Raw genomic sequence first — 27,813 nt, 5'->3', positions numbered from 1 at the left:
ACCTTGACACCAGTCGGCTCACCACTCCACCAGATACTCCTGCCTCAGGTTCCAGCAGCTGCGGAGCATTGTCGTTCTCATCCAGCACAAACACCTGCAGAGTCACATTGCTGCCCAGGGCAGGCACACCAGCATCCCGCGCGCTCACCTGGAACTGCAGCAGCTCCAGCTCCTCATGGTCCAGAGGCTGCAGCGCGAACACCTTGCCGCTCTCCGCGTGCACAGACACATAGCTGGACAGCAAGCGCTCGCCCACCCTCCTCTCCACCAGCGAGTAGGACACCAGCGCGTTCTCCTGCGCGTCCGCGTCCGTGGCCAACACCGTGAAGATGTGCGCGCCAGGCGGGTTGTTCTCCTTCACGAACACCGTGTATTCGGGCTGCGCGAACGTGGGCGCGTTGTCGTTCACGTCAGCCACCTGCACGGACACGCTGGCAGTGGCCCACAGCGAGGGCGAGCCCCCGTCCCGGGCTGTCACCACCACGTGGTAGTTAGCGGTGGTTTCTCGGTCCAGGGCGCTGTCCAGCACGAGTGAATAGTAATTCTTGAAGGTGGACACAAGCTTGAAGGGGATGTGATTCGTCAGGAAGCAGGTCACCTGCCCGTTGACACCTGAGTCTCGATCAGACACGCTGATGAGTGCAATGACGGTGCCCACTGGAGCATTCTCTCTGATTGGAAGTGATAGAGATTTGAATTCCAACTCTGGGACATTATCATTGATGTCTTCAACTTCTACAATAACTTTACAGTGTCCAGAAAGCGGGAGTTGTCCCTTGTCAATACCCTCTATGAGAATTTCATAGGACTTGCATTCTTCAAAATCAATGTATCCCCTTACAGTAATCTGTCCTGTAACTGGGTCTATGTGGAATTTGTGTTTCACAATTGGTGAAATATCCGTAGAAAATGAGTACATAATATCCCCATTCATGCCTTCGTCCAAATCTGAGGCATTGACTTTGATTACCAACGTTCCATTTGGGACATTTTCTGGTAATTTCACGGTATAGAGAGACCTGTCAAAGACTGGAGAATTATCATTGGCATCCAACACTGTGATGTGTATCTGAACAGTGCCGGTCAGCTCCGGTTTGCCTCCGTCTGTGGCTGTGAGCACTAAAAAAATCTCAGCAGTTTCTTCTCTGTCTAAAGATTTTCTTAATACAAGCCCAAGACCTTTTACCCGTTCATCGTTGGATGGTTTTTCCAAGTGAAAAATATTCATTAGGACTTAGCCTGTAAGTCAGCATAGCATTGGTTCCGATATCTGCATCAGAAGCGCCCTCTAGTGGAAACTGAGTATCAAGAAGCCTTGATTCTGCAATGAACAGATTCTTTTGTGTCGCGGGGAACACTGGCGGGTTGTCATTAATGTCCCTCACCTCCACCTCCACGTGAAAAACCTGCAGCGGCCGGTCCACGATCACTTCCAAGTGGATGCTACACTCAGCACTCCGCCCGCACAGCGCCTCCCGGTCGATCCGAGAATTCACAAACAAAATGCCATTCTGCAGATTTACCTCCAGAAGGTCCCCGCGGTCCTTGGACGTCACCCTGAACAGGCGGGGCACCAGCTCGGCCAGCTCCAGCCCCAGGTCCTGAGCGATGCGGCCCACGAAGGTGCCGTGTTTGGCCTCCTCGGAGACGGAGTAGTGGAGCTGGCTGTTTCCTCCCTTCCAGATTGCAATAAGCAGAAAAGAGAGAAGCAGGCGCCGTGATTCCTGGCCACTTACCCAGAAAAATTCCATCTCAAGTGCACAGTGCTTCGTTCTGATTAGGGATCCTCTCTCAGAAAAAGGAGAATTCTTCTAATCCGTCAGTCTATCGCCACTGTACCCTCCATTGTTCAGGTTCCAGATGATGGATGCAGCTTTCCGGGAAGAATAGAAATGATGTTCCGTTTGGTCTGTCTTCTGTCGGGTTTATTTTATGGTAAAGAGCGACATCATGTGGTTCCAAACTGTAAGTATGGATTCCAGAAATCCACACCACTGAAAACTGTCTTGTTTATTCCTTCAGCCTCTCAAAAGGGTTTCTCGCTTTGCAAAATAGAGTTATATTCTGTAGGTACGCGTTCTGTACCAGTGATTAATTGTATGTGATCTTTCGTTTTACCAGAACATCAACTTTTAATACAGTGGAAATTCTTTTTCCGTGTAGGTTTTAAATATTTACAGAGACCCAGCTGTCGTTATTATAAACTTTGTAAATGTGCGGTAGTGAGGGGTAGATTAGGAAAATTGATGACAGATTCCTTGTGCGCCATCAAATGTTGGGTTGTGATTGCTAATGACGCACTGTTCATTCTTGGGTTTTCAGTATTGGTTCTGAATCTTGAGAGAAACAACATTTAGGGAACCACCAATTCTAAGAAGAAGCCATTGAAAGGGAAGTTTGCAGATACTGTTTTAAGAAATCAAAGTCTGTTAACATTCAATGAACTGTCTTCCTGGAGTCACAGAAGGGATGGGTGTGCATGGGAGATTTAACATGGAATTTGAAATGTAGGGAATAGCTTGTGTAGAAGAACATTCCACATAATTTCATTCTCAGTAACTTTCACCTCTCATGAGCAAGTATGGTATTTTCACTTCTGCTCTCACAATTTATTACTTTCAGGTACTTTCTGGTGTTCAAAATGCCTAGATTTCTATTTTCTCATATTGTCCTCGTGTATTTTAGTCAAAGACAATACTTTTCTACCTCTGAAAAAATATTCACTAATACACAGATACACTCCTTTTGTCCCTTAAGTAATGGGTTTAGTAAATAAGAGTCTCTATGTAATATATTTCCATAAGATATTAAAATAAATAAATGTTTTAAGTAGACTTGCATGTCAGTCTTAAATGACGTGGTAGACTCTGGAGTTGCTTAGAGAAGGGCAAAGAAATTTTTCTAAACTCTCTACAAACCAATTTCACATACTTTGTAGCAACATTTAAAGCTCCCCTAAATTATGAGGCATTTCATGATTAAAGCAATTGGACAGTTATTTTACCCTCTTTGATAATCTGCAACACCAAGACTGCATTGTTTGTTTCATTTGTTACTTTAATTTCTTCTTTACAACCTTTTAAGTACATGTGTCCTCTTTTGAAATATTACTTTTAAAGATAAACACTGTATATTAATATTAGTACTTCAGATGTATTCAAATAGTGTTTACAGGATATTTACCCAACACAACTGGTTTCCTTTTCTTTTCATTTTTGAGACATTTTTGTATTTTAGGAATGCACCACCAAAATTTTCACAGGGTGCTGGGCATAGAACTCTGAGCTCCTTGCATACTAGACAAGCACTCTAGCATCTGGACTACATCCCCAGCCCAGATTCATTTCTTTAATCTCTTAATAAAATATGTTAATTTAAGGTTAAAATATGATTTCTCAACACTTTAATTTTGTAATGATGCAAGGATCTATATAAGACACTGAGCTACATAGGATATATTTCAATGTAGAAAGCCTGGGTTTGACATTAATTTTCATGCCACATTTTGCCAGGCATGATCTTTGATTCATCCAGGGTCTTAATGGACAATGGAGAGTTCCCAATAAATAAAGTAATTTCCTCTACAAACTTAAAAACGGGGGAGATGGTGGGGGTGGCCCTCTGTAGACTCCTACAGAACCTTAAAGCAAAGGAGATGGCAGAGGAGGCTCTCTGAAGAGTATTTTTGCATCTTAAATTCGTGTTTCTTTCTTCTATGCTTGTTTAGAGCAAAGAAAAATCAAATTATCAAAAGATAATTTTAAGCGCTCTCTCTCTCTCTCTCTCTCTCCTCCTCACACAAAAACTAATTTCTGAATCAAAACAGAAATAAGCATACTCTCACTGAATAGGCAAAGAGTTTTTTTTCAAATTATCAAAGGTGTAATACACACTGGGGCAAGCCACAAGAAGCATCTTGTCTTTGTTTTATTTACAGAGCCTGTAGATGCATAAGTTGGGGGTGCAATGGAATAGGAACGGGTATTTGTGACAGTAATCTTGATTTCCAACAACCCTGATGGCAACAAACCTCTGGGTGTTTCCATGGGGGATGTTCTGGATTACATTACTTGAGGTGAGAAGAATAACCTGATTGTGAGCAACACCATTCCACAGCTGGAGTTTTGCTTTGAACCAAAAGCAGAAAGCCACTGAGCACCAGTGTTCATGCTCTCTGCTTCCTGACTGCAGGCACAAGCTGACCTGCTGTCTAGTCTTCCATGCCATGATGGACTGTACCCCAGAGTCATGAGCCAAAGTAAACCCTTCCTTCCATAAGTTGATTTTACCAGGAGTTTGTCACAGATGCAAGAGAAATAATTAATATAATATTCCTTTGAATTAAATACATATTAAATAAATAAATATTCATTTTGCAGCCAGTGAGATGGATTAGTGGGTAAAAAGCAGTTGCCATGCAAACCTGGCAGTCAAGTTTGATCCCCAGAACACATGGAGGAAGATTAGTGTCAATTCCCACAACTTGCCCTCTGATCTCTGTATGTGTGACACACACATGTGCATTAATTAATTATTCATTTTTATAGCACAAATACATATCTAAGGAAAAAAAGAAAATCCTTCACACTCTTTGAATCATCTTCACTGAAGTTCGAGACCAACTGGGCTGTTTGAGACCCTATCTCAAAATATTTTTGAAAGTCTTTTTAATCAAGAATTTCAAGAAAAGCTGGGCCAGAAGACTAAAGTCCTATGTTTGAGGAACAAGAACTCTGATTGACCCTGTAGCCTACAACAGATGATAACAGACAGATAAAATAAGTACTGAATTGAGGGTGAATGTGCTGAAGCAAATACTTGGCAAATGAAAGAACAGAGAAGGATAATTCTGGGAAAGAAAATGGAAATGAGGAAGAGAAAAGATAAAGAAAACATAGTTCATATGTTGGAATAACCATGTGTATGAATTGTTAATCAGGTTGTGCTTGGATATTAGTTCTCTCTGGAAATGAGGGACATTGAATGGGAGTCCAAGTATTTTGTAAAAGAAAAGGACATATACATTGCAAAATAACTGGAGAATAGTCTCACTTAAATTTTATTTGATGTCAGTTATCTAAAGGTTTCTACTTGCTGCAAGGCAGATAGGTATTCACAGAGGCAAACTGAAAATAACTCTTGAAAAGACTAAACACATTTTTCAATTGGGAAAAAGAAGGAGGACAGCATAGTGTTTTGAGAACCTTGTTTTGCTTTTATTTCTCTTAATTTTTAATGTAATATTTAAATTATCACCGTGGAGGGGCTAGAGAGATAGCTGGTGGTTAAGAGCACACATGTGTATGTACCAAACACATACATAGTTTAAAATCCTTAATTAAAATCACTGTAGAATAAAAATTTAATACTCTAACAATATACATAAATGTTTTTAAAATAATATTTTTGGTTTTTCCATTCAGGCAATTGGTTGAAAATAAGTCCGAATATAATTTTTAAACTACCATTCCAGGAAAATGTCTTCATTGTTAACCTCTTTTGTTTAGTTGTAAGGACGCTAATGTCCTATGAGTGAATAAGTCAAAGGAAGTTCTTACTGGTGACCATCCCTGAATACCAATTGTGATTAACCATTCAATAAGCAGGCCAGTGACAATTGTATTAGCACCTCCTAGAAATCCTCAAGAAGAAGCAAAAGACACTGAAGCTTCGCACAAGGACTAGTGAGGATGACAAGCCGGAGTCAGATGCTCTAAATGACATCATTCACCCAAGAAGAAAATGGTTCCCCTTTGTACACAGACTGCCGTCAACAACCCTACCACTGCATTTATCAACAAGAACATTTTAAGTGTGGATCTCACCAGTTGTCGATCCAGTACACAATTTAGTCATAAGAACTCACAGTTTTAATGACAAAATCCATGAGTGTAAAGCGCTCAAGAGAAGGAACAAAAACACAATACTTAAGTTTAACACATTAGAGAGAAAAACTACTCACCTTGACGGAGAAATCGACGTCTGCAATCAGTTTGTCCTCTTTCTCTTGACTAACTGGACAGGGTGTAAGACTTGGGCTGAAGGCCATGAGGTCGGTCTTGGGCGGGACCTCTCCAGAACACACTCTCTGTCTCCTCTGCTGCGAGTATGACCAGGTCCCCACTGCGCTGGAGCACACTAGCACGGGCTTCCCGGGCCCACACACACCCTCCGTGGGCGTGGCCGAGCAGCGCAGCGCGGTGTACAGCAGCAGGGTGAGCACCAACAGGCTGGACACCGCGCAGATGGCGATGATCAGGTACACATTGACATCCACCAGCGATGTCTCCCTGCCTGCAGAATCCACCAAAGCCCGCGATGGGGCATTTGACGTGTGCCCACTCTCCACCAGAGACAGCAGCAACGTGGCTGTGGCTGTCAGCATCGGCTCACCATGATCCTTCACCAGCACCAATAGGCGCTGTCTTGGCGCATCTGCCTCATCTAGGACTCGCGTGGTGCTGATCTCACCGGTATACAGACCCACCCGGAACGGGAGGCGCCCACTGCCCACCGCCGACTGCAGCTCATAAGAGAGCCACGCATTGTAGCCAGAGTCTGCATCTACCGCGCGAATCTTTGTCACCACATGCCCTGCACCCACTGACCTTGACACCAGTTCGCTCACTGCGCTGCCCGCCTGAGGCCCCAGCAGCGCGGGCGCATTGTCATTCTCATCCAGCACAAACACCTGCAGAGTCACATTGCTGCCCAGGGCAGGCACACCAGCATCCCGCGCGCTCACCTGGAACTGCAGCAGCTCCAGCTCCTCATGGTCCAGAGGCTGCAGCGCGAACACCTTGCCGCTCTCCGCGTGCACAGACACATAGCTGGACAGCAAGCGCTCGCCCACCCTCCTCTCCACCAGCGAGTAGGACACCAGCGCGTTCTCCTGCGCGTCCGCATCCAAGGCCGACACCGTGAAGATGTGCGCGCCAGGCGGGTTGTTCTCCTTCACGAACACCGTGTATTCGGGCTGCGCGAACGTGGGCGCGTTGTCGTTCACGTCAGCCACCTGCACGGACACGCTGGCTGTGGCCCACAGCGAGGGCGAGCCCCCGTCCCGGGCTGTCACAACCACGTCATAGTTATCTACAGTCTCTCGGTCCAGGGCGCTGTCCAGCACGAGTGAATAGTAATTCCTGAAGGTGGACACCAGCTTGAAGGGGACTTGAGGTGTTAGGGAGCAGGTCACCTGTCCATTGGCTCCAGAGTCACGGTCGGACACACTGATCAGGGCGATAACGGTGCCAGGTGCAGAATTTTCCAACACAGGAATTGACAGTGATTTGATGACCAATTCAGGCACATTATCATTGACGTCCACAATTTCAACTAGGACCGTGCAGTGATCTGTCATTGGGGGGGTTCCCTCGTCTGCTGCCTCTACCTGGATTTCAAAAGACTTAGTTTCCTCAAAATCTATGTTGTCTTTCACAGTAATGTATCCATTAATCGGGTCTAAGTGGAATTTCAACAGGATCTCAGCTGACGTATCCGTGTGGAAAGAATATACAATGTCCTTGTTTACGCCTTCATCCAAATCAGAGGCGTTAACATCCACCACTACAGTACCATTTGGTGCATTTTCGGATAATCTGACTTTGTAGAGCGTCCTCTCAAATGCAGGGGCGTTGTCGTTCACATCAAGGACAGTGATCTTCACTTGAGTGGTCCCAGTTAGCTCAGGTTTCCCGCCATCAACCGCCGTTATCAGTAAATGATGTTCAGGAATGTCCTCTCGATTTAAAAGTTTTTTCAACACGAGTCCCAGGGATTTAATTTCCTCATCTTTCCTTTTGACATCCAAAGTAAAATATTCACTGGAGTTAAGACTGTAAGTCAACAACGAATTTGTTCCTATATCTGCATCTGATGCGCCCTCTAGCGAAAACCGAGAGCCAAGAGGTCGAGATTCATAGATAAACAGATTCTTTGTGGCCACTGGAAACACTGGCGGGTTGTCGTTAATGTCCCTCACCTCCACCTCCACGTGGAAAACCTGCAGCGGCCGGTCCACGATCACTTCCAAATGGATGCTACACTCCGCGCTCTGCCCGCACAGCGCCTCCCGGTCGATCCGAGAATTCACAAACAAAATGCCATTCTGCAGATTTACCTCCAGAAGGTCCCCGTGGTCCTTGGACGCCACCCTGAACAGGCGGGGCACCAGCTCGGCCAGCTCCAGCCCCAGGTCCTGAGCGATGCGGCCCACGAAGGTGCCGTGTTTGGCCTCCTCGGGGACGGAGTAGTGGAGCTGGCCGCTCCCTGCCTGCCAGGCTGCGAGGAGAAGAAGCCAGAGCAGCAGACGCTGATCTTCTCTCCAAGAAAACACCATTGCAAGCCCCTTCCAAATGTTTGGTAGCTCTCACACCGATCCAAATTTTCTTAAATATTTTCAGCTTCTTAATCTTCACATCTTAAACACCTTACCGTTACCATTTTGTCTGAGAATGGGACCGAAAGGATCGTATGAACGTGTAATACCCGCTGCGTTTCTTTTGTGAAGGAACTTGTGGTGGACAGCGACACCAAGTGGCTAAACGTGTAAGTATTTAACGTGTTTATTTTCTTTCATGCCTAATTTGTATCACATTGTTCTATTTCTCTTAATGGAGTCTTCCCACTAAATTGTCACAGCAATCTTTTAAGATGAGTTTTAATATGATTCATTGTTTACAGTACATACAGACCAAACAAGTTAAAAGGGGCTTTAACTGATGGTGTCTGAATGAAATCCCCATTCAAGATGCCAGACCCAAGTACATTTTTATAGAAAGATAAGTCTTTGCTATTTGTGACAATGAGGTTTAAGGTATAAAAATATATGATAAATGCATGCATTTATTAATTTATGTTCTGTATAATTTTTGCATTACCAGCTTACTTGGAAATAGGCTTTTCACATTTATTAATTTAGAACATTTGCAAATCACCCCCAGGTCCTTTATTCAAGCATGGTATCCTTGTTAACCATCTTAATTGGTATTTATATAAAGATGGCAGGTCTTATTAATTCATTTTCTTACTTACTGGGTATTGAAGCCAGTGTCTCAAGTACCTAAGCAAGAGCTCTGCCCCTGAGCTGTATGCACAGCCCAGAGTCAGTCCTTCACAGTGAAGTTCTTTTGTAAATGTATTTCCTGTCTCAGGACAACACTGTGTGGTTTGGATATTTGTTATACTCACATTGCACCAAGTAAGAACATTGTTTTTAAATTTCCACACTGCTTATGCATTACAATTTACATGTATATTGAAAAATGATCATAAAATGAAATGATTATGGCTTTAGGGATCTCCTCTCTGGATGAATTTTTGTATTAAGAAACTTTAAAAGGTTTTATGTAGCTAAGTACTGTGGTGCACACCCATCATCTTAGGACGTAAGAGGCTGAGGCAGGGAGATCATGAGTTGAATGCCAGCCTAAAATCAAGACCCAGGTCCAAAACAAACAGGAGCCGAGAGATAGCTCAGTGGGTAAAATCACATGCTGTCAAGCCTGCCAACATGATTTCAATCCCTGCGAAGCAATGACTCCTGAAAACTGTCTTCTAACTTGCACACTCACATCATGCATGAATGTACCATCACACATGTACATCCACACAAAATAAATACATGTTAAAGGAGGAGAAAAAAAGGTTGAACACATTGTCAATTTTGAAAATTACAAAGAGAAAAATAACTTTGGAACATGGGTCACTAGGCAACATGTATAAAGCAAGGTAATGAAATCTTAATTTTAAATGTATTTTCTGTCTATGAGTGCTCTGCCTGCATGTATTCCTGCATGACAGAAGAGGGCATCGGATCTCATTACAAATTGTTGTGAGCCACCATGTTGTTGCTGGGAAATGAACTCAGGACTTCTGTAAGAGCAGCCAGTGCTCTTACCTACTGAGTCAACTTTCCAGTCCCCAGTAATGAAATACTCTAAAGATCTCTGTGAATTTACTAATAAACATGAGGTATGAGTCCTCTAAGCATTTTAAAGTTGGGCCAGAATATTCATGGAAAAGGAAAATTTAGGTATTTATGCAGGAAAAGAAACTGTCTAGACTTTTACTTATAGGCAGAATACATTAAAGAGATATCCAGCCCATAATTTAAGTGTTAGAAGAAAAATTTTTCATACGAAGTTCAGTTTCCTGTGTTTCACTGATTAAAATCCAGTATTCAATTAACTCACATTTTATCATTTATGTTTAAAATGAAATAAATATTATACTGAATAAATAAATGAATATTTTAAATTAACTTTTCAAGTATGGATGAGTGAAGGGTTACATTAATGATATTTGTTAACAATGAAAGATAATTTCTAATAGACTCTACTGTGACAGCTCATAAAGAATTAGACATAAATACTTAGGGTACTTTGGGAGGGGTTGAAACAGGGTTTCTCTATGTCCCTTTGCAACTTTCCTGGAACTTACCTTGTAGACCAGGCTGGCCTTGAACTCACAGAGATCCGCCTGGCTCTGCCTCCTGAATGCTGGGATTAAAGGCATGCGCCCACCACAGCCCAGCTACTTAGGGTATTTTGTTGTTCTTTTCAGTTCTGGTGATTGAACCTAGGGCTTCTCATCCATTATAGGACTTTTATTGTTCTTGTTTTGTTTTGAGACAGGGCCTTATTGTATAGCACTGGCTGAAACTCACTATGCAGACCAGACTGGCCTCAAACTCATAGAGATCTACCCGCCTCTGCCTCCTGAGTGCAGAGATTAAAAGGCATGACCCACCATGCCTGACCTCATCCATTATAGGGCATGTGCTCTCCCATGAGTTATCCCCCTAATCTAAAATTATTTCTTTTTAAAAATATTTTTCATTTTATGTGTATGAGTGGTTTGTCTGCATGTATGTATGTGCACCATGTGCATGCCTGGTGCCTGAAGGGGCCAACTGGAGTTACAGATGGTTGTGAGCCACCGTGTGGCTGATGGGAACCAAACTCAGATCCTCTGGAAGAGCAGCAGATGATCTTACCTGCTAACCATCTAGGCCTTAAAATTATTTCTGAACAGTATGTTTCTAAGAATCAGTTGTAGATATCATGATTTCCATTAGCACTCTGATGGTCATATCTTAGAAGGTAAATTTGAAAATGAAGTACAAATTTTAAAATTTCATGGACTTGAACCTTGTGAGATGCTTTTGAAGACATATGTATGTTTGTATTCAAGGAGTATACGATTGAGAAATGGAATATTACATATGAATTAATAACAGCTAGACTCTGGTACTGATTATATGCAAATAAAGGTAACACTGAAGGAATACTGAGTTTAAAAGATTGAGCCAGTGTATAGATGAGCATCAGTGAATATGTTCTACTATCACTTAGGCAAGAAAAAATGTGCATTAGACCAAGAAACCCATATGAATCTATCAGGGAACAGATTATGGTTCTTGAAAATCTGGGAACATTTAATAAAATTTTAAAGCTCATCACTTAGCAATAGTAGAAACACGGTGGCCAGGCTTTGAGAAAGGCATACTCTACCTGACTGTTCAGACATTCTGCACACCAGCCTTAATGGTGGTGAGTAGCTATGTACTCTAAAAGGGATCATCTTTTCCAAAGAAAGAGAATATTCCTCATTTTTAAGCCATTTTTGTATGTAAAGCCTCAGATAAAGTTTTTTCATTTTCAGGAAATACTTTCGCATTTTAAGACTTATGAACTCTGAGAAGATGATAGGTTTGCTGTAGCAGTGGAGTCTCCTTAAAGTTCAAGTACACCACCGAACTGCCAACTCCAGTAAAAGCAGATCCCAGATTGAAATGGATAGTCTAATCAATTGCTGAGGTGAAGATCACTTAGTGGAAGAATGTATTTAGTTCACCAATATGCACTTGAACCCACTGGAAAATAATCAGTATTATTGAATCCACAGTAAATGGATGCCAGAAAACTGTTTTAGACAGTTAACTCACCCAAACACATCTTCTTTTGGCTGGGAAAAAAAACTAAAGCCAAAAAAGTCCTTCACAAGTGAAGCATTTACTGGCCAAGCCTGGTGTTTTAAATACCCACTGCGGGAGTTTCCAGTGGAAATGCAGCCATTCAAGCCAGGCCTTGCGTTTTGGAAAAGCTCCAGTTCCCCAAGGAACATGCTCACAAACCAGATAAAAGGGTAAGCTCAGCATGATGGAAAGTGTAACCAGGCATAGAGTGAGAAGTGGTCAGCATCTTTACAGAAGGAAACCTGCATGAATTAATCTCATGATCTCGACACTGGGATGGTAATCATTGAGCGCTAGCACAAAGACCAGGTCACAATACTCTTCACTTGTAAAAATAAAAGGAAAAGATCTGAATGCCTGGCCAGCTCAATTCGTCTTTAGACAAAGCTTAACTATTCAGTGCTGTTGGCATGGAATCTGCTATGTATGTCAGGCTAGACTGGAACTCACAGTGATCCACATGCCTCTGCCTCTCAAATGCTATGATTAAAGGCATTCACCACCACACCTAGCCCAATGTAACCTTTTTTCTTTTTCTTTTTTATATTTATTTATTTACTTACTTATTTATTTATTTGAGACATGGTTTCTAAGTGTAGCCCTAGCTGTCCTGTAACTCACTCTGTAGACCAGGCTGACCTTGAACTCACAGAGATCCTCCTGTCTCTGCCTCCCAATTAAAGGCCGGGATTAAAGAAGTGCACCACCACACCCAGCCATATAATATTTAAATGTTAAAACTTGAAATATTCTTTCCTGTGTGAACTCTTTTGCCTGAAAACCCAAGAATTTTACTATTTTTAAATCTTTATGCCCCAATTTCGGTCATTATCCCGATCAAGGACAAAGAGATTACCCAGCATTCCTAAGGGTTGGCATGTATTGTAATGGTCAATGACAGATACTTTTATAGGCCTGGCATTAAAGGCTCAAAGATCAAATCTGGAAAATGTCTGGAGTAAAGATTACATTACTCTAAACAGACTCTGATACAATGGGTAGAAATCTATATTTAGTGTTGTCCTAAATTTTAAAAATCCTTCAAGTTTTCTAATTTTGGCTTTTAAGTTTTTGAAAGTAAAACATTCAGGAGTAATATTGAATTATTAAGCTTTGGTTCCAGGGAAACGGTTCAGCAGGCAGTGGATTTGGAAGCCTGGTGACCCGCCTTATTACACAAAGGGTCCCTTGAGGTCCACACACACTGTAGGAATACAACCACATACCAGCATCCTGAACACCCACAATAATAAATAAACAAATATTTAAATATCAAGATTTTCTGGGTGTTTGGGGTTTTTTTTTTCAATTATTCAAGGTCTGATTACTCACACAGAGATTTCATTATGAGCCTAACTATGAAAGGGAGAATATTTAAGAGAATTGTTCCTCGGGCAGGAATTTGATACCTAATTTATAAGTATCTCAAGACAGCGCAATGATATAAAATAAAGGCAGACCTTTAGGTCGAAATAATTAACAGGATTAATAGACAATTACAGAAATAGTGACATTCTTGGCAAGAAAAAATTTAAAAGCCTACCTTTGCTAAGAATTCTGGCTCTAAGGGCGGCTGTCTCTCTTCTGCTGATTCCGGACCTTGGGATAGGCTGGGGCTGAAGGCCATGAGGTCGGTCTTGGGCGGACCCTCTCCAGAACACACCCTCTGCCGCCTCTGCTGTGAGTATGACCAGGTCCCCACCGCGCTGGAGCACACCAGCACGGGCTTCCTGGAAGCACAGACTCCATCGGTGGGCGTGGCCGAGCAGCGCAGCGCAGTGTACAGCAGCAGGGTGAGCACCAACAGGCTGGACACGGCGCAGATGGCGATGATCAGGTACACGTTGACATTCACTAGTGATGTCTCTCGGCCAATGGCATCTACCAACGCTTTTGATGAGGCTTTTGGAGCTTGGCTGTTCTCAACCAGAGAAACTAGCACTGTGGCTGTGGCAGTCAGCATAGGTTCACCATGGTCCCTCACCAGCACCAGCAGGCGCTGGTGCGGTGCATCCGCTTCATCCAGTGCGCGTGTGATGCTGATCTCGCCCGTGTACAGACCCACGCGGAACAGGCTACGGGAATTGCCTGCAGACGACTGAAGTTCATAAGAGAGCCAAGCATTGTAACCAGAGTCGGCATCCACTGCACGCACCTTGGTTACCACGTGTCCCGAACCCACTGACCTAGGAATAAACTCACTCACAGCCCCTCCCGTTCCCACAGCTCCATGAGGTAGCAGCGCGGGCGCATTGTCGTTCTCATCCAGCACAAACACCTGCAGAGTCACATTGCTGCCCAGGGCAGGCACACCAGCATCCCGCGCGCTCACCTGGAACTGCAGCAGCTCCAGCTCCTCATGGTCCAGAGGCTGCAGCGCGAACACCTTGCCGCTCTCCGCGTGCACAGACACATAGCTGGACAGCAAGCGCTCGCCCACACTCCTCTCCACCAGCGAGTAGGACACCAGCGCGTTCTCCTGCGCGTCCGCGTCCATGGCCGACACCGTGAAGATGTGTGCGCCAGGCGGGTTGTTCTCCTTCACGAACACCGTGTATTCGGGCTGCGCGAACGTGGGCGCGTTGTCGTTCACGTCAGCCACCTGCACGGACACGCTGGCTGTGGCCCACAGCGAGGGCGAGCCTCCGTCCCGGGCTGTCACCACCACCTTATAGTCAGCTGTGGTCTCTCGGTCCAGGGCGCTGTCCAGCACGAGTGAATAGTAATTCCTGAAGGTGGACGCCAGCTTGAAGGGGACATGGGGAGTCAGGGAGCAGGTCACCTGCCCGTTGACACCTGAGTCTCGATCAGACACGCTGATGAGTGCAATGACGGTGCCCACTGGAGCATTCTCTTGGACAGGTAGTGAGAGAGATGTTATTGAGACTTCCGGCCTATTGTCATTGATATCCACAAGTTTCACTGAAATTTTACAATGTCCTGACATTGATGGGGCTCCCTTGTCAGAAGCAATGACCTGAATTTCATAGGATGTCCTTTCTTCATAATCTAATTCCCCTTTAGTTCTGATTTCTCCTGAGGTGGGGTCTATTTGGAACTTTGTCCGTGTGGTAGAGGATACATCACTACCGAGTGAATACATAATCTCACTGTTTGACCCTTCATCTGCATCAGAAGCATTTAATTTAACCACCAAGGTTCCATTTGCCGTGTTCTCGAACAACTGTACTTTGTAAACCGGTTGGGGGAAAGTAGGTTCGTTGTCATTCACATCTAACACCTTAATGAGTATTTGAACAGTACCCGTGAGTTCAGGCTTGCCTCCATCGGTAGCTACCAGTAACAATTTCATCTCAGCATTTTCCTCTCTGTCCAGAGATTTCCGCAGGACAAGAAACAGCGATTGGCTCAGTTCATCATTTGTTTGTACATCTAGAAAGAAAAACTCACTGGGGCTGAGCTTGTAGGACAGAAGAGCGTTTACTCCTATATCTGCATCCGATGCTCCCTCTAAAGGAAACCGCGAGTCAAGCAGCTTCGATTCGTGAAACTGAATAGTTCTTTCTGTCGTTGGAAATAGAGGCGGGTTGTCATTAACGTCCCTCACCTCCACCTCCACGTGGAAAACCTGCAGCGGCCGGTCCATGATCACCTCCAGGTGGATGCTACACTCCGCGCTCTGCCCGCACAGCGCCTCCCGGTCGATCCGAGAATTCACAAACAAAATGCCATTCTGCAGATTTACCTCCAGAAGGTCCCCGCGGTCCTTGGACGCCACCCTGAACAGGCGGGGCACCAGCTCGGCCAGCTCCAGCCCCAGGTCCTGAGCGATGCGGCCCACGAAGGTGCCGTGTTTGGCCTCCTCGGAGACGGAGTAGTGGAGCTGTCCGCTCCCTGCCTGCCAGGCTGCGAGGAAAAGAAGCCAGAGCAGCAGACACTGCCTGACCTCTGGTCCTCCTCTCAAAGAAGGCATCACTTCTAGTGCTCCGTGAGTTGGTTAAATTAAATGATCATGTTTAAAAACAAATAGTCTAACACCTGCTCAAATCCTGCTGCTTCTGTCGTTTTATCTGGAGTAACAAAGAAGCTCTGGGTATTTTCCTTCCTAGAGAACATTCTCTGGTGGACAGCGACACCCTGTGGCTAAGAAGGTTCGAATTTTACCGTATTAACTGTAAATAGAAGTTTACCGTATTAACTTCAAGGGTAAACTTCAGTAGTGGTAAGTATATTCGCGTTGTTGCAAAACTTCCCTGCCTCTTGGAAAGCTGAACATGCATACCCATTAGACAGCAATTCCAGTTTCCCCGTCCTTGAGCATGGTAACTGCCATTCATCCTATTTCTGCTTTCTGCAAGTTTCACTACCGTGTAAGTGAAAACATCCGGGATTTGTTGCTCTGGGGTTGAGTTCTTTGTTTTGCTTTGTTTTGAATCTGGCTTTTTCAGCTTATCATAATGTTCTGAACACTCATCAGTGCTGTGCTGTAACATATTACAGGATTTCTTTTCTTCTTCTTCTTCTTCTTCTTCTTCATCACCATCATCATCACCATCATCATCATCTTCTACTTCTTTTTCTTCTTTATCTTTCTTTCTTTTTTTTCATGACAGGGTTTCTCTGTGTAGCTTTGCGCCTTTCCTGTAATTCACTTGGTAGCCCAGGCTGGCCTGGAACTCACAGAGATCCACCTGGCTCTGCCTCCTGAGTGCTGGCATTAAAGGCGTGAGCCACCACCACCCGGCAAAATTATCTGTCTTTTGTTTGTTTTTGTTTTTTTGTTTTTTTTTCTTCTTAATGGTGGCTGATTCCGTTGTGTATATACACCACATCTTGTGCGTCCATTCAACCATACATAGATATTTGGGTTTCTCTGGCTCTTAGTTCTTGTAAATAGTACTGATACTAAAGAAGATGTACAAACATCTCTCAGAGACCCTGCTTTCAATTCTTTTGTAATTTTTTAACCGCTTCTTCGATACAAGCACACCATAATCAAAGGGTACTTTTGTTCATTGAAAATATGTTTGAATACACTCCTTTTATTTATAACTTTGAGTTTTGAATTGTTTTCAGGTCACATTAATTTCTCCTATGAGAAGTATATTTTATTTTAGGATTATTCTCTTTTCTATTATATTTGAATTTTCATGCAGGAAGAACGAGCTGATTTCTTTTCAATGTTAGTTACATGAGGGTATCTTTTATTAATTCTTCGCTGGCCCCTTCACATGCACAAAAATTAAACTTAAAGATGGTGTAGGAATTATTTTAAATGAATGGGGGAGTGTGTCAGTTAGCAAAGTGCATATCAAGTTAGACACTTATTTTATGTATGTTAAATATTGCTTTTATCTTTCTTAGAGAAAAAAAACAAAGTTAACTGCAAAATTTACAATGTCCATTAAAAACAGCAATGAGAAATAGATTTTCCTGTAGTTAGAATCATTAATATCTTTTCCCTAGCCAGGTGTGTTGGTGAATGCTTCTAATCCCAGCACTTGGGAGGTGGATACAGGTGGATCTTTGAGTTTGAGACCAGCCTGTTCTACAAAGAGAGTTCCAGGACAGCCAAAAGACTAAACAGAGAAATCCTATCTTGAAAAACTAATTAACAATAATAATTTTTCTTTGGGTCCAATGTCTTAAAGTTATTTCACTTATTCACTTTTGCAGTAAAATGAATGCAACTGGAAATAACTGCAGAAAAAAACTATATTCAGAAAGAAAAATATCCCATATGTTCTTTCAATCACAGTTCCTAGATTTTACATAGATAGATGAAATTGGGAGTGAATACACACATATGTATAATATACATAGCATACATTATATATATGATGAAAGTAGGAGAAATCTGTTTAGGGGGACAAAGGGGACTAGTGAGAAAGAACGGCGAGAAAGAGAGAAAGTGAGTAGGGAGGAAATACGCTCAGTGTGCAGTGTATACTTGTATAAAATGCTCAGTGTGCAGTGTATACTTGTATAAAATGCTCTTACACAAAACAGCACTAGGTACAACGAATATACACAATGAAAGTTTGGGTGGGGAAATGAAATGAGTAAGAGGTGAAATAATGCATTTCATCAAAGTGTTATGAAAGAAGGAAAAAAACTATTGAAATATTCTGAGTGGGTCAGGAACATCAGCTATCAATGGACATTCCATTCATGTTAAATATTAAATCACACTATTCCATGTTTATGTTTTTCCTTCATTCCATAATAGCATCCCATAAACAACAGCACTTTTAAACTTTGTAATCTTAAACCCATGCCTTTTTATAATAGTGACTAATATTTGATATTCACCCCAAGTTAATAGAATTAGCTATTCCAGAAAACTTTCAAGCTTCGTAAGAATCATTACAACACAGAAAGAATAACCCCCTGATCTTATATCTACAATGTAATCATCTTAAACTTTGTGATCACAATGTAGTTGTATGAAGCCATATCCAAACACATTAAGGTCAAGTTTGGTTGGTTTGGGGTTTCTTATTGTTATTAATAGGTTTTCTGTCTCTGATAATAGGTTTCTCCACTGATGCAGTAAGCCAGATCAAGCTGAATTGAAAAAGTATCACAGCAGGCATATTTGAGCAAAGCAACTTCCAGGCAGTTTCTCCAGTCCCAGAGAATGAGGCTGGAGAAGCTGCACCCACAAACAAAAGCGGGGAGACTTTATAGGTTGTAGGTGAGGGGTGGTGACGTGTCTCCCACAAGCTGGGTTTTTGCCCCAGTATGGTCAAAAGCTGAGTGCTTCAGGAGGGGACTTGGGTGGCTGTCAACTTCAGGGGAGGAGCTGCAGTAGTCCCCAGGAATGTGGAACTGGGCTTTTTGATGCCTTCCCTTTGTTCAAAGGCTCTCTGAGCAGGCAGGGTTTGGAGAGAGAGACAGGAATGGAGCTTTCCAGATCCTGCAGGGGTGATCTGGAGGTTCCAACCAAACAGTTACTATTGATCTTTGTTTTTTCATTTGGTTGTTAAGGTGGTGTCACTTGTAGCTCAGGCTAGCCTCAAAGTTGTTCTATAACAGAAGATGACCTTTAAATTCAGATTCTCTTGCCCTCACTACCCAAGGACAAATATGTACCACTAGGCTGGGCTCTTCCAGACAAATTTAAAAGGCTATTGGTATTAAAAGGCTGTTGGTTGCTATTCATAATTCTATGATTAATATTCCAGTAAAGTACTCAGAGATAACTATATTTTTCAATCTATACTAATTCCTTTATTTAATTTTATTTTACATGTATAGGCATTTTGCCTGTATGTATGTTTGTGCACCACATGCATGCCTGGTACCCACAATCCAGAAGATGGCATCAGAGCCCCTGGAACTAGAGTTACAAATTATTTTGAACCACCATGTAGGTGCTAGGACTCAAACCTGGGTCTTCTGGAAGAGCAGCAAATTCTTAACCATTGAGCCACTTTGCAGCCCACAATCTATATAAACTTTTTAATAGAATTAATTATGTCACTATAACCTAAAATGTCAACCAATTCAAGGTTTTTTTTTACCTAAATAAAGATAATATTGTTTATCTTCTATTTACAATTTTTCAGTTAAGCCTCAAAAAAAAAAAATCTCTCTATCCCTCCCAGTCTTTAACTTTTTTTGAGACAGTGTTTTTCTGTGTAGTCCTGGCTGTCCTGTAACTTGCTCTGTAGACCAACTCAGTGGCCTCTGCCTCCCAATTGCTGGGATTAAAGGTGTGCACCACACCTGGCTGTTTTTTGTTTGTTTGTTTGTTTGTTTGTTTTGTTGTTTTGTTGAGACAGCATTTCTTTATGTAGCCCTGGCCATACTGGAATTCATTCTGTAGACCAGGCTGGCCTCAAATTTATAGATCCACCTGCCTCAGCCTCCCAAATGCTGGGATTAAAGGCATGCACCACAACCACTGGACTGTTTTATCATTTTAATTGACCTTTTTAGGAAGTTTTCCATGAACTTGCTTAAGTTTCATTCTTTAGCTGCTGTCATGAGAATCACAGTTTTCTAAGAATGATTTTCGAAAAGAAGGAATGGTCCCCTTTGTGGTTTTGTTTCTAGAAGATTTGTTAAGCACAGTCAGCATTGCATTCCCCCCCCCTTTTTTTTTAAGCCACATACAGGATGATATTTTTCTTTCATAGGCGTGATGGTTTGACAAAATTGAAAGGGTACATTACACCAAATCCAATACATTTTATAACTCAATTGTTACTGTAAACACAGTAAAACAAAAATGTCCTCTTGAAGCCAGGAACCTTGGCTATATTGTCAGTGTTGCTGTGTGCTTAGGGTTCTGTTGCAGCACTTTTCAAATGCTAGGCTGTCAACATGTGCTTGTTGAGTGAATGATGATAAATACTGAATGTCTTCCTAAAGACAATGTTCATGTAGCTAATGAATATAGCTAAATAATAATGTAAGTCGGGAAGAAAATTTTATTTATGATTTCTGAATCTATTCTTTCAAATTGAATAATCCTGAAAGGTTTATCTCACATAGAGAAAATTGGAAGGTTTTTAGCATTATTATTCCAAAATTATTTTTTGGTTATTCTTGCGCAGACTGGGTACAATAATATTAATATTTGGAAAGTTGCAGAAACATGTTTTGCCCTATGTCTTACAATGCTCTAAACCTATCACCCCAGTCTCAGGTAGCTAAGCTTAGCTACCAGCTCATTTTGACTTTTTGTGGAATGTTTTACAAGGTTTTTTGAATTTTTTATATAATTACATTGTTTCCGTCTGCTCCTTCCTCCTTCCAAACCCTACTGTACACCCCCTTGTTCTTTTTCAAATTATGGCTTCTTTTTCTTTAATTGTTTATATACACGTGCACAAGTGTGTGTGTGTGTTTTGTGTGTGTATGTGTGTGTGTGTGTGTGTGTGTGTGTACATACCAAAATACATCCTTCTCAGTCTGTATAATGTTGCTTGTATGTATGTTTTTAGGGTTGACATTGGGTATTGCATAACCAGTTGGTGTGCTCTTCCCTGCAGAAGACTATTATCTCCTGCTCTGAGCATTCCTTGATTGTCTGTAGTTCTTTGTCTAGGGTTGAGACCTCCTGAGCTTTCTCCCTTCCAAGTTAGCATGCCTATTGGTGTTGTCCTTTGACAAGGGGAATTTTAAGGGACTTTTTGGTATGTTTATTTTAATGTTTGACCAATGAGGTGCATTTACTTAATACTTGTGTAACATCAGAATTGAATGTAAGAAATAAAACATTAGATGAAAGTATTAGATGTTGTGCAGATGGTTCAGTGGGTAAAGTGTTTGCTGTGCAACCATGGGGACCTAAGTTCAGATCTTGAGCATCCACATGCCCAGCCAGTCTAGCCAAAACAATGAGCAACCTCACTCAAAAAAATAAATAAGGGAGAGTAATTGAGAAAGATACCTAACATTAACTACTGACTTCCACATCTGCATGCACAGGTGAGCATAACCACACATTCACTTAAACCCCCCTCTCACACACACAGATTTAGCAAGTTCTTGACCTAAATCGAAAGTGTATCCGTTGGTTGTTAAAACTGCTATAAAACATATTGCCTAATATGTTACTCATTATTGATCAACATAATGATTATGAATCAAACTTTGAAGAGATCATTATTCCTCCTCTGAACAACTGGTGTAAAGGATTTTCTTTTCTTTTTTTGTATTTCTACATTTATTTCTAGAAAGACAAGCATTAGGGATTTGTATATAGTGCAATTTTGTTTGGAAAAAATTACTCCATCTTTCTCTTGCCCTTTTATCTTGAATTTCAAAAAGTATTTATCTTCAAAATTATTCCATTGAAAACAACTTTAAATATTTAATCAAATCAATGGACTGTAATAGAGCAAACAATTTTTTGGAAAAAAAAATGGTAATTATCATAAAGTTAGTTTTTCTTAGCCTCCACAATTTCATCTGTAAAGGGTAAAAGGTTTCACCTAATAAAATATCAGAAGGATTAAAAGGAAAGAAAATAAAGAGTTTCAGGACATTGGCAAATAAATGTGAAATGCTCACTAAATATCTCTTGACTGGATCGTTTAAAACACAAGTTCATGTAATAATTAGTCTTTTAAACCAGGGATCAGCACCAGGAACTTGTTGGATATTTTAATGTGGAAATTAAAGCCCCATCAACATATATTTTAAAACACAGTGATTAAAATTATCTTTTGTTGCCCAACTTGGACATTTAGGATTGTAGAGAGAAAGCCGATGGTTTCTGTAACTTTGTCTACCATTATTTGTGCAGAGCAAGACACTTCACAAGAACTGAGAGCCCATGTTAAAGGTGACCAGCACTGTGCTTGCCTAGTGCTTATGAGACCCTCAGCTCCATCCCTAACACCACCACTACCCAAACAACACTAATAGTACTGAAATGCTTTTAAAGCATTCTACCATATAAATAAAAGAATTCAAAACTTTGCATGTATATCACTTGTTTCCTAGTACCATTCATTATACAACTGCAAACACTGGAGTGTTTGCAAAGGTGTGGTTTGTTAAATGTCATGGAACATCCCAAATACATTTTAAATGCTATTTAAATAATACTTTAAAAATGAAGTGAAGTCTAAAAAGAGGTTGAAATCATAGCTCAAATTTGTACTTACATTACCAGAAGGATCCGAATTTACTTCTGGCTGTTCGTTTCTTTCTGATATGTTCAAACCTGGAGACAGGCCGGGGCTGAAGGCCATGAGGTCGGTCTTGGGCGGACCCTCTCCAGAGCACACCCTCTGCCGCCTCTGCTGTGAGTATGACCAGGTCCCCACCGCGCTGGAGCACACCAGCACGGGCTTCCCGGGAGCACAGGCTCCATCGGAGGGCGTGGCCGAGCAGCGCAGCGCGGTGTACAGCAGCAGGGTGAGCACCAACAGGCTGGACACGGCGCAGATGGCGATGATCAGGTACACGTTGACATCCAGCAGCGATGCCTGGGAGCCCACTGCACCGGTTAATGTGGGCAAGGAGGCTTTCTGAATCTGCCCACTTTCTACCAGAGATACCAACACGGTAGCGGTGGCGGTCAGCACCGGCTCGCCATGATCCTTCACCAGCACCAACAGACGCTGTCGTGGAGTGTCAGTCTCTTCTAGGGCGCGTGTCATGCTGATCTCTCCCGTGTACAGACCCACGCGGAACGGGCTGCGTGAGCCACCTGTCGAAGGTTGCAGTTCATAAGAGAGCCACGCGTTGTAGCCAGAGTCTGCATCTACTGCGCGAATCTTTGTCACCACATGTCCCGCACCCACTGACCTTGACACCAGTTCGCTCACTGCGCTGCCTGCCTGAGGCCCCAGCAGCGCGGGCGCATTGTCGTTCTCATCCAGCACAAACACCTGCAGAGTCACATTGCTGCCCAGGGCAGGCACACCAGCATCCCGCGCGCTCACCTGGAACTGCAGCAGCTCCAGCTCCTCATGGTCCAGAGGCTGCAGCGCGAACACCTTGCCGCTCTCCGCGTGCACAGACACATAGCTGGACAGCAAGCGCTCGCCCACCCTCCTCTCCACCAGCGAGTAGGACACCAGCGCGTTCTCTTGCGCGTCCGCGTCCATGGCCGACACCGTGAAGATGTGCGCGCCAGGCGGGTTGTTCTCCTTCACGAACACCGTGTATTCGGGCTGCGCGAACGTGGGCGCGTTGTCGTTCACATCAGCCACCTGCACGGACACGCTGGCTGTGGCCCACAGCGAGGGCGAGCCTCCGTCCCGGGCTGTCACAACCACCTTATAGTCAGCTGTGGTCTCTCGGTCCAGGGCGCTGTCCAGCAGGAGTGAATAGTAATTCTTGAAAGTGGACACCAGCTTGAAGGGGACGTGAGGAGTCAGGGAGCAAGTCACCTGTCCGTTGTCACCAGAGTCGAGATCGGACACCTTGATGAGAGCAATGACAGTGCTAAGTGGAGCGTCCTCTTTGATGGGTAAAGATAAGGAAGTGATCTCCAGCTCTGGAACGTTATCATTTATGTCCAGTACTTTCACCAAAACCTTGCAGTGATTTGAGATCGGGGGAGTCCCTTTATCAACTGCTTTTACTTGGATTTCATAGGATTTTGTCTTTTCATAATCCAGGTCACCAATCACTCTAATTTCTCCTGAAACAGAATCCAATTTGAATTTTTCTTGAATGTCAGGAGAAACTTCATTGCCAAAGGAAAACATAACTTCACCGTTTACACCTTCATCAGCGTCAGAGGCATTTAACGTGGTCACTAATGTTCCGTTCGCTGTAGATTCTGCTAACTGGGCTCTGTAGACCGCCTGGTCAAACAGTGGGGCGTTATCATTAACATCGAGCACAGTAATCTGCAGCCGAACTGTCCCCTCCAGCTCTGGCTTGCCCCCGTCAGTGGCTGTCAGTAATAACTGAAGTTCTGGTGTTTCTTCTCTATCCAAAGATTTTCTCAATTCAAGCGAAAGGGATTTACTGAGTTCGTCAGTCGTCTCTACCTTTAAAGAAAAGTAATCAGTGTGGCTCAGCGTGTAAGTCAGCAGAGAATTGGCACCAATATCTGCGTCCGCAGCGCCCTCTAGTGGAAACCGCGAATTTAGAGGTCTATTTTCAGGAATAAATATCCTTTGTTCTGAGCCTTTGAAAACCGGTGGGTTGTCATTAATATCTTTAACCTTCACCTCCACGTGGAAAACCTGCAGCGGCCGGTCCACGATCACCTCCAGGTGGATGCTACACTCAGCGCTCCGCCCGCACAGCGCCTCCCGGTCGATCCGAGAATTCACAAACAAAATGCCATTCTGCAGATTTACCTCCAGAAGGTCCTCGCGGTCCTTGGACGCCACCCTGAACAGGCGGGGCACCAGCTCGGCCAGCTCCAGCCCCAGGTCCTGAGCGATGCGGCCCACGAAGGTGCCGTGTTTGGCCTCCTCGGGGACGGAGTAGTGGAGCTGGCCGCTCCCTGCCTGCCAGGCTGCGAGGAGAAGAAGCAAGAGCAGCAGCAGGCGCCGGGCTCTCAGGCCTCGGAGCCTGGAAAACAGCATCGCAAAAGCACTGCACCTTTTGTACCGCTGTCACTCCAAGATCAAACTTTGTAACTTCATGTTTTCAGTCATTTGTCTCCTCACCATTTTTTGTCTTTCTTCGGCTGATGACGAAATGAAGCTTCCTCCCTTGGGTTTTCTAAGTACCTCATTTCCAGCTTCAAGACTTTATGGTATACAGCGACGCCATGTGGCTAATGTGGATTTTACATCCATTCGTTGGTCTTTCGAATTAGTTTCTGTATTTATTTGCAATGTACTCAATACAATCGTTTATAAATTTTGTAATTTGAAGATCCAAATCAGTTTGAATATCATTTGCGAGTATGTAATTCAATGTTTTCAATGAACTATAATTGCAAAGGTATTTCAATTGGGTTTGAGAAAATTGAAGATATGCTTAAATAGTCTCTCTTTGTATCATTGTATTTTAAATGATTTAGTGGGTGGAGCATGGTAGTGCACTCCTTTTATCTCAGCACTTGGCATGAAGGCAGATGCAGGTGGATCTCTATGGTCTACATAGTGACTTCCAGGCCAGTCAGAGCTACATAATGAAACCCTGTCTAAAAAAAAAAAAAAAAAAAAAAAAAAAAAAAAAAAAAAGACTTATTGGCTCACATATTTTATTTACTAGATATTCATAGTTGAATCTGAAGTTTTAACCTAAATTCATTTGACCACTAAAATCTATTTCATTCTAAAACAGTTTGGGGATTTATTTGTAAACTATATAATCATTTATAGGTAGATTTACAATAGTATAGTTACCAAATACATATTTATGACAATTTTAGAGGATTTCCAGAAATGTACTTAACATTTCTTCTGTGTGTGTGAGCAACTTTGCATTCTAATACTGTAAATGTTCAAATGAAAACATTTGACGATATATCTTTGCTATTTTTTTTTTACAACACAATGACCTGTGTGTTGGTTGTTTTTTTGTTTGTTTGTTTTTTGTTTTTTAGTTTTTGTTTGATTGTTTTGGTTTTGAGGCGGGATCTCAGTGTGTGTAGCCCTTGCTGCCTAAGAACTCACTGTGAAGACCAGGCTATGTGAGCTTGAGGCCGGCCTGATCTATTTAGTGGGTCCCAGGCTAGCCAGGGGTACATATGTGAGATCCTGTCTCAAAACATGTGAGTGGGTTATAGGAGATAATAGAACCTTCAGTGTTCTCTGATAGAGGTTTCTGAGACTTTCTATTTCATTATCATGGCTATTTATTTTTGTTATTTCCAGTATATCTGAAATTGCAATAGAATGATTCATCAATGAAATAGAAAGTCTTAGCAAATAAATACTGATAAAAGTAACAGAAGAAATTTTTAGAAAAGGAAATACAATAACCATCATTAAGTGTTTCATATTTTCATATAATTTTGTTTACTGCAAATTGTCACTACACTGTAACCATTACATGCATGCATCAAAATGGGTCTGCAATGCTTTAGAATCACAGTATCTATGAAGCATTTATTCCACAACACCCCCCTCTCCCTTAGGTTGATACCATCTATAGATGCTCAAGTCCTTCAAATAAAATGGTATAGAACTTGTACATGACTTATACATGTCCTCCAAATCACTTTATATAACCTCTGAATTACTTACAGTGTCTAAGTATTTTTACGTATCTAAGGATATATAAAAATGTAGACAGTTATTTACATTTGTTAGAAAACAAATCCTTCCCATGTTCATCACAGATACAATTTTTTCAAACTTTTCTGTCTACATTTGGTTATACGCATTCATGTGAAACACATTGGTACAGAGGATTGCATATATAATTTTTTGGGGGGTGTGTGTCAGCCTAAGCATGAAAGCAAATCTCCACAGACCTATTCTATAGTTTATTTTCTCCCAAGTTATAAGAAACTGTAAAATAACAACAACTGCTTTAATGTCTCTGGAAATAGTCTCAAGGGTGTAAAATTCTTTATTCAAATGCACTTACTTCATTTAATTATTAAAAGAGTTTTAAATGGGACAAACAGAATGGAACCAACAGGCACATGACAGTAATAGTCCTGAAAGTTATGGGGGAAAGTAAGAAATGCTCTTAGTCTCTGGTAGTTGAATCTATGAATTTGGCCATGCTTAAGAAGTATTCTATAGGGCTGGAGAGGTAACTCAGCAGTTAAGAGAACTAGCTGCTCTTCCAGAGGACCTGGATTCAATTCCCAGCACCCACATGGCAGCTCACAACTGTCAGTAACTCCAGTTCTAGGAGATCTGTCTCCCTCACACAGACATATATGCAGGCAAAACACCAATGCACATAAAATAAACATAAATAAATTGTTTAAAAAAATACAACTGAACTGCATTCCTAGCCTCATAAAAGAGGAAATTCTGTAATAAGAAGCAGAGAATAGAACTTTTATGCTTAAAAGTGAAACTTTTTACATCTTAAATGGGAACACAAATAAGACTAACAACCACTTTCCAGAAAAAGCAATATAGGCTAGAAGGCAATGTAATAACATTCTCTGTTTTCAGGAAAGAAATGTCAACACAATATTGAGCTTAACTCTATTTCAAAATAAAGTAAAAAAAAAAAAGATACATCCATATGAAAAAAAGAAAAATACAACATCTAAAATAAATCCCAGTAGAAGAATAGGATTTTTCAAAAAAGAAAATAACTAAGCTAAAAAATAGAAAGAAATTGCATGAGAAAAAACACCCTAAAAGAAATACAAAATAGAACCATATATACACTCAAAACCAACCATAACAAAACATCTGGAATTTGTCACTCTGTCCTGAGGGGAGAGAAGAAGAGGAGGTTGATAAAGTATTCAAATAAATAATGAGTAAAAAAATCCAACTCCAGTAAACAAAATAGGAAAATAA

The 27,813-nt window shown here is 42.2% G+C and overlaps 1 protein-coding gene across 2 annotated transcripts in view; it reads right to left on the bottom strand.

Moving 5' to 3' along the window:
* The window catches only part of LOC118594617 (protocadherin alpha-C2), a 229,877-nt gene extending 204,802 nt beyond the window's left edge, over nt 1-25,075 (bottom strand). Inside the window, exon 1 of one of the 2 annotated variants that reach the window (XM_036204611.1) lies at nt 22,564-25,075. In XM_036204611.1, the coding sequence (XP_036060504.1) occupies nt 22,564-24,951 (2,388 nt within the window). In that variant the 5' untranslated portion in view covers nt 24,952-25,075. Of the gene's footprint in view, nt 1-5,962; nt 8,490-22,563 lie in introns of those variants that run through there. The other variant, XM_036204613.1, reaches the window with a different exon arrangement.
* Between the last annotated feature and the right edge of the window lie 2,738 nt (nt 25,076-27,813).

Source organism: Onychomys torridus, chromosome 13 (assembly GCF_903995425.1).
Source record: "Onychomys torridus chromosome 13, mOncTor1.1, whole genome shotgun sequence".
Lineage (NCBI taxonomy): Eukaryota > Metazoa > Chordata > Mammalia > Rodentia > Cricetidae > Onychomys > Onychomys torridus.
The sequence above is the reverse complement of the archived record's forward strand: the minus strand, read 5'-3'. Positions and strand labels throughout refer to the sequence as shown.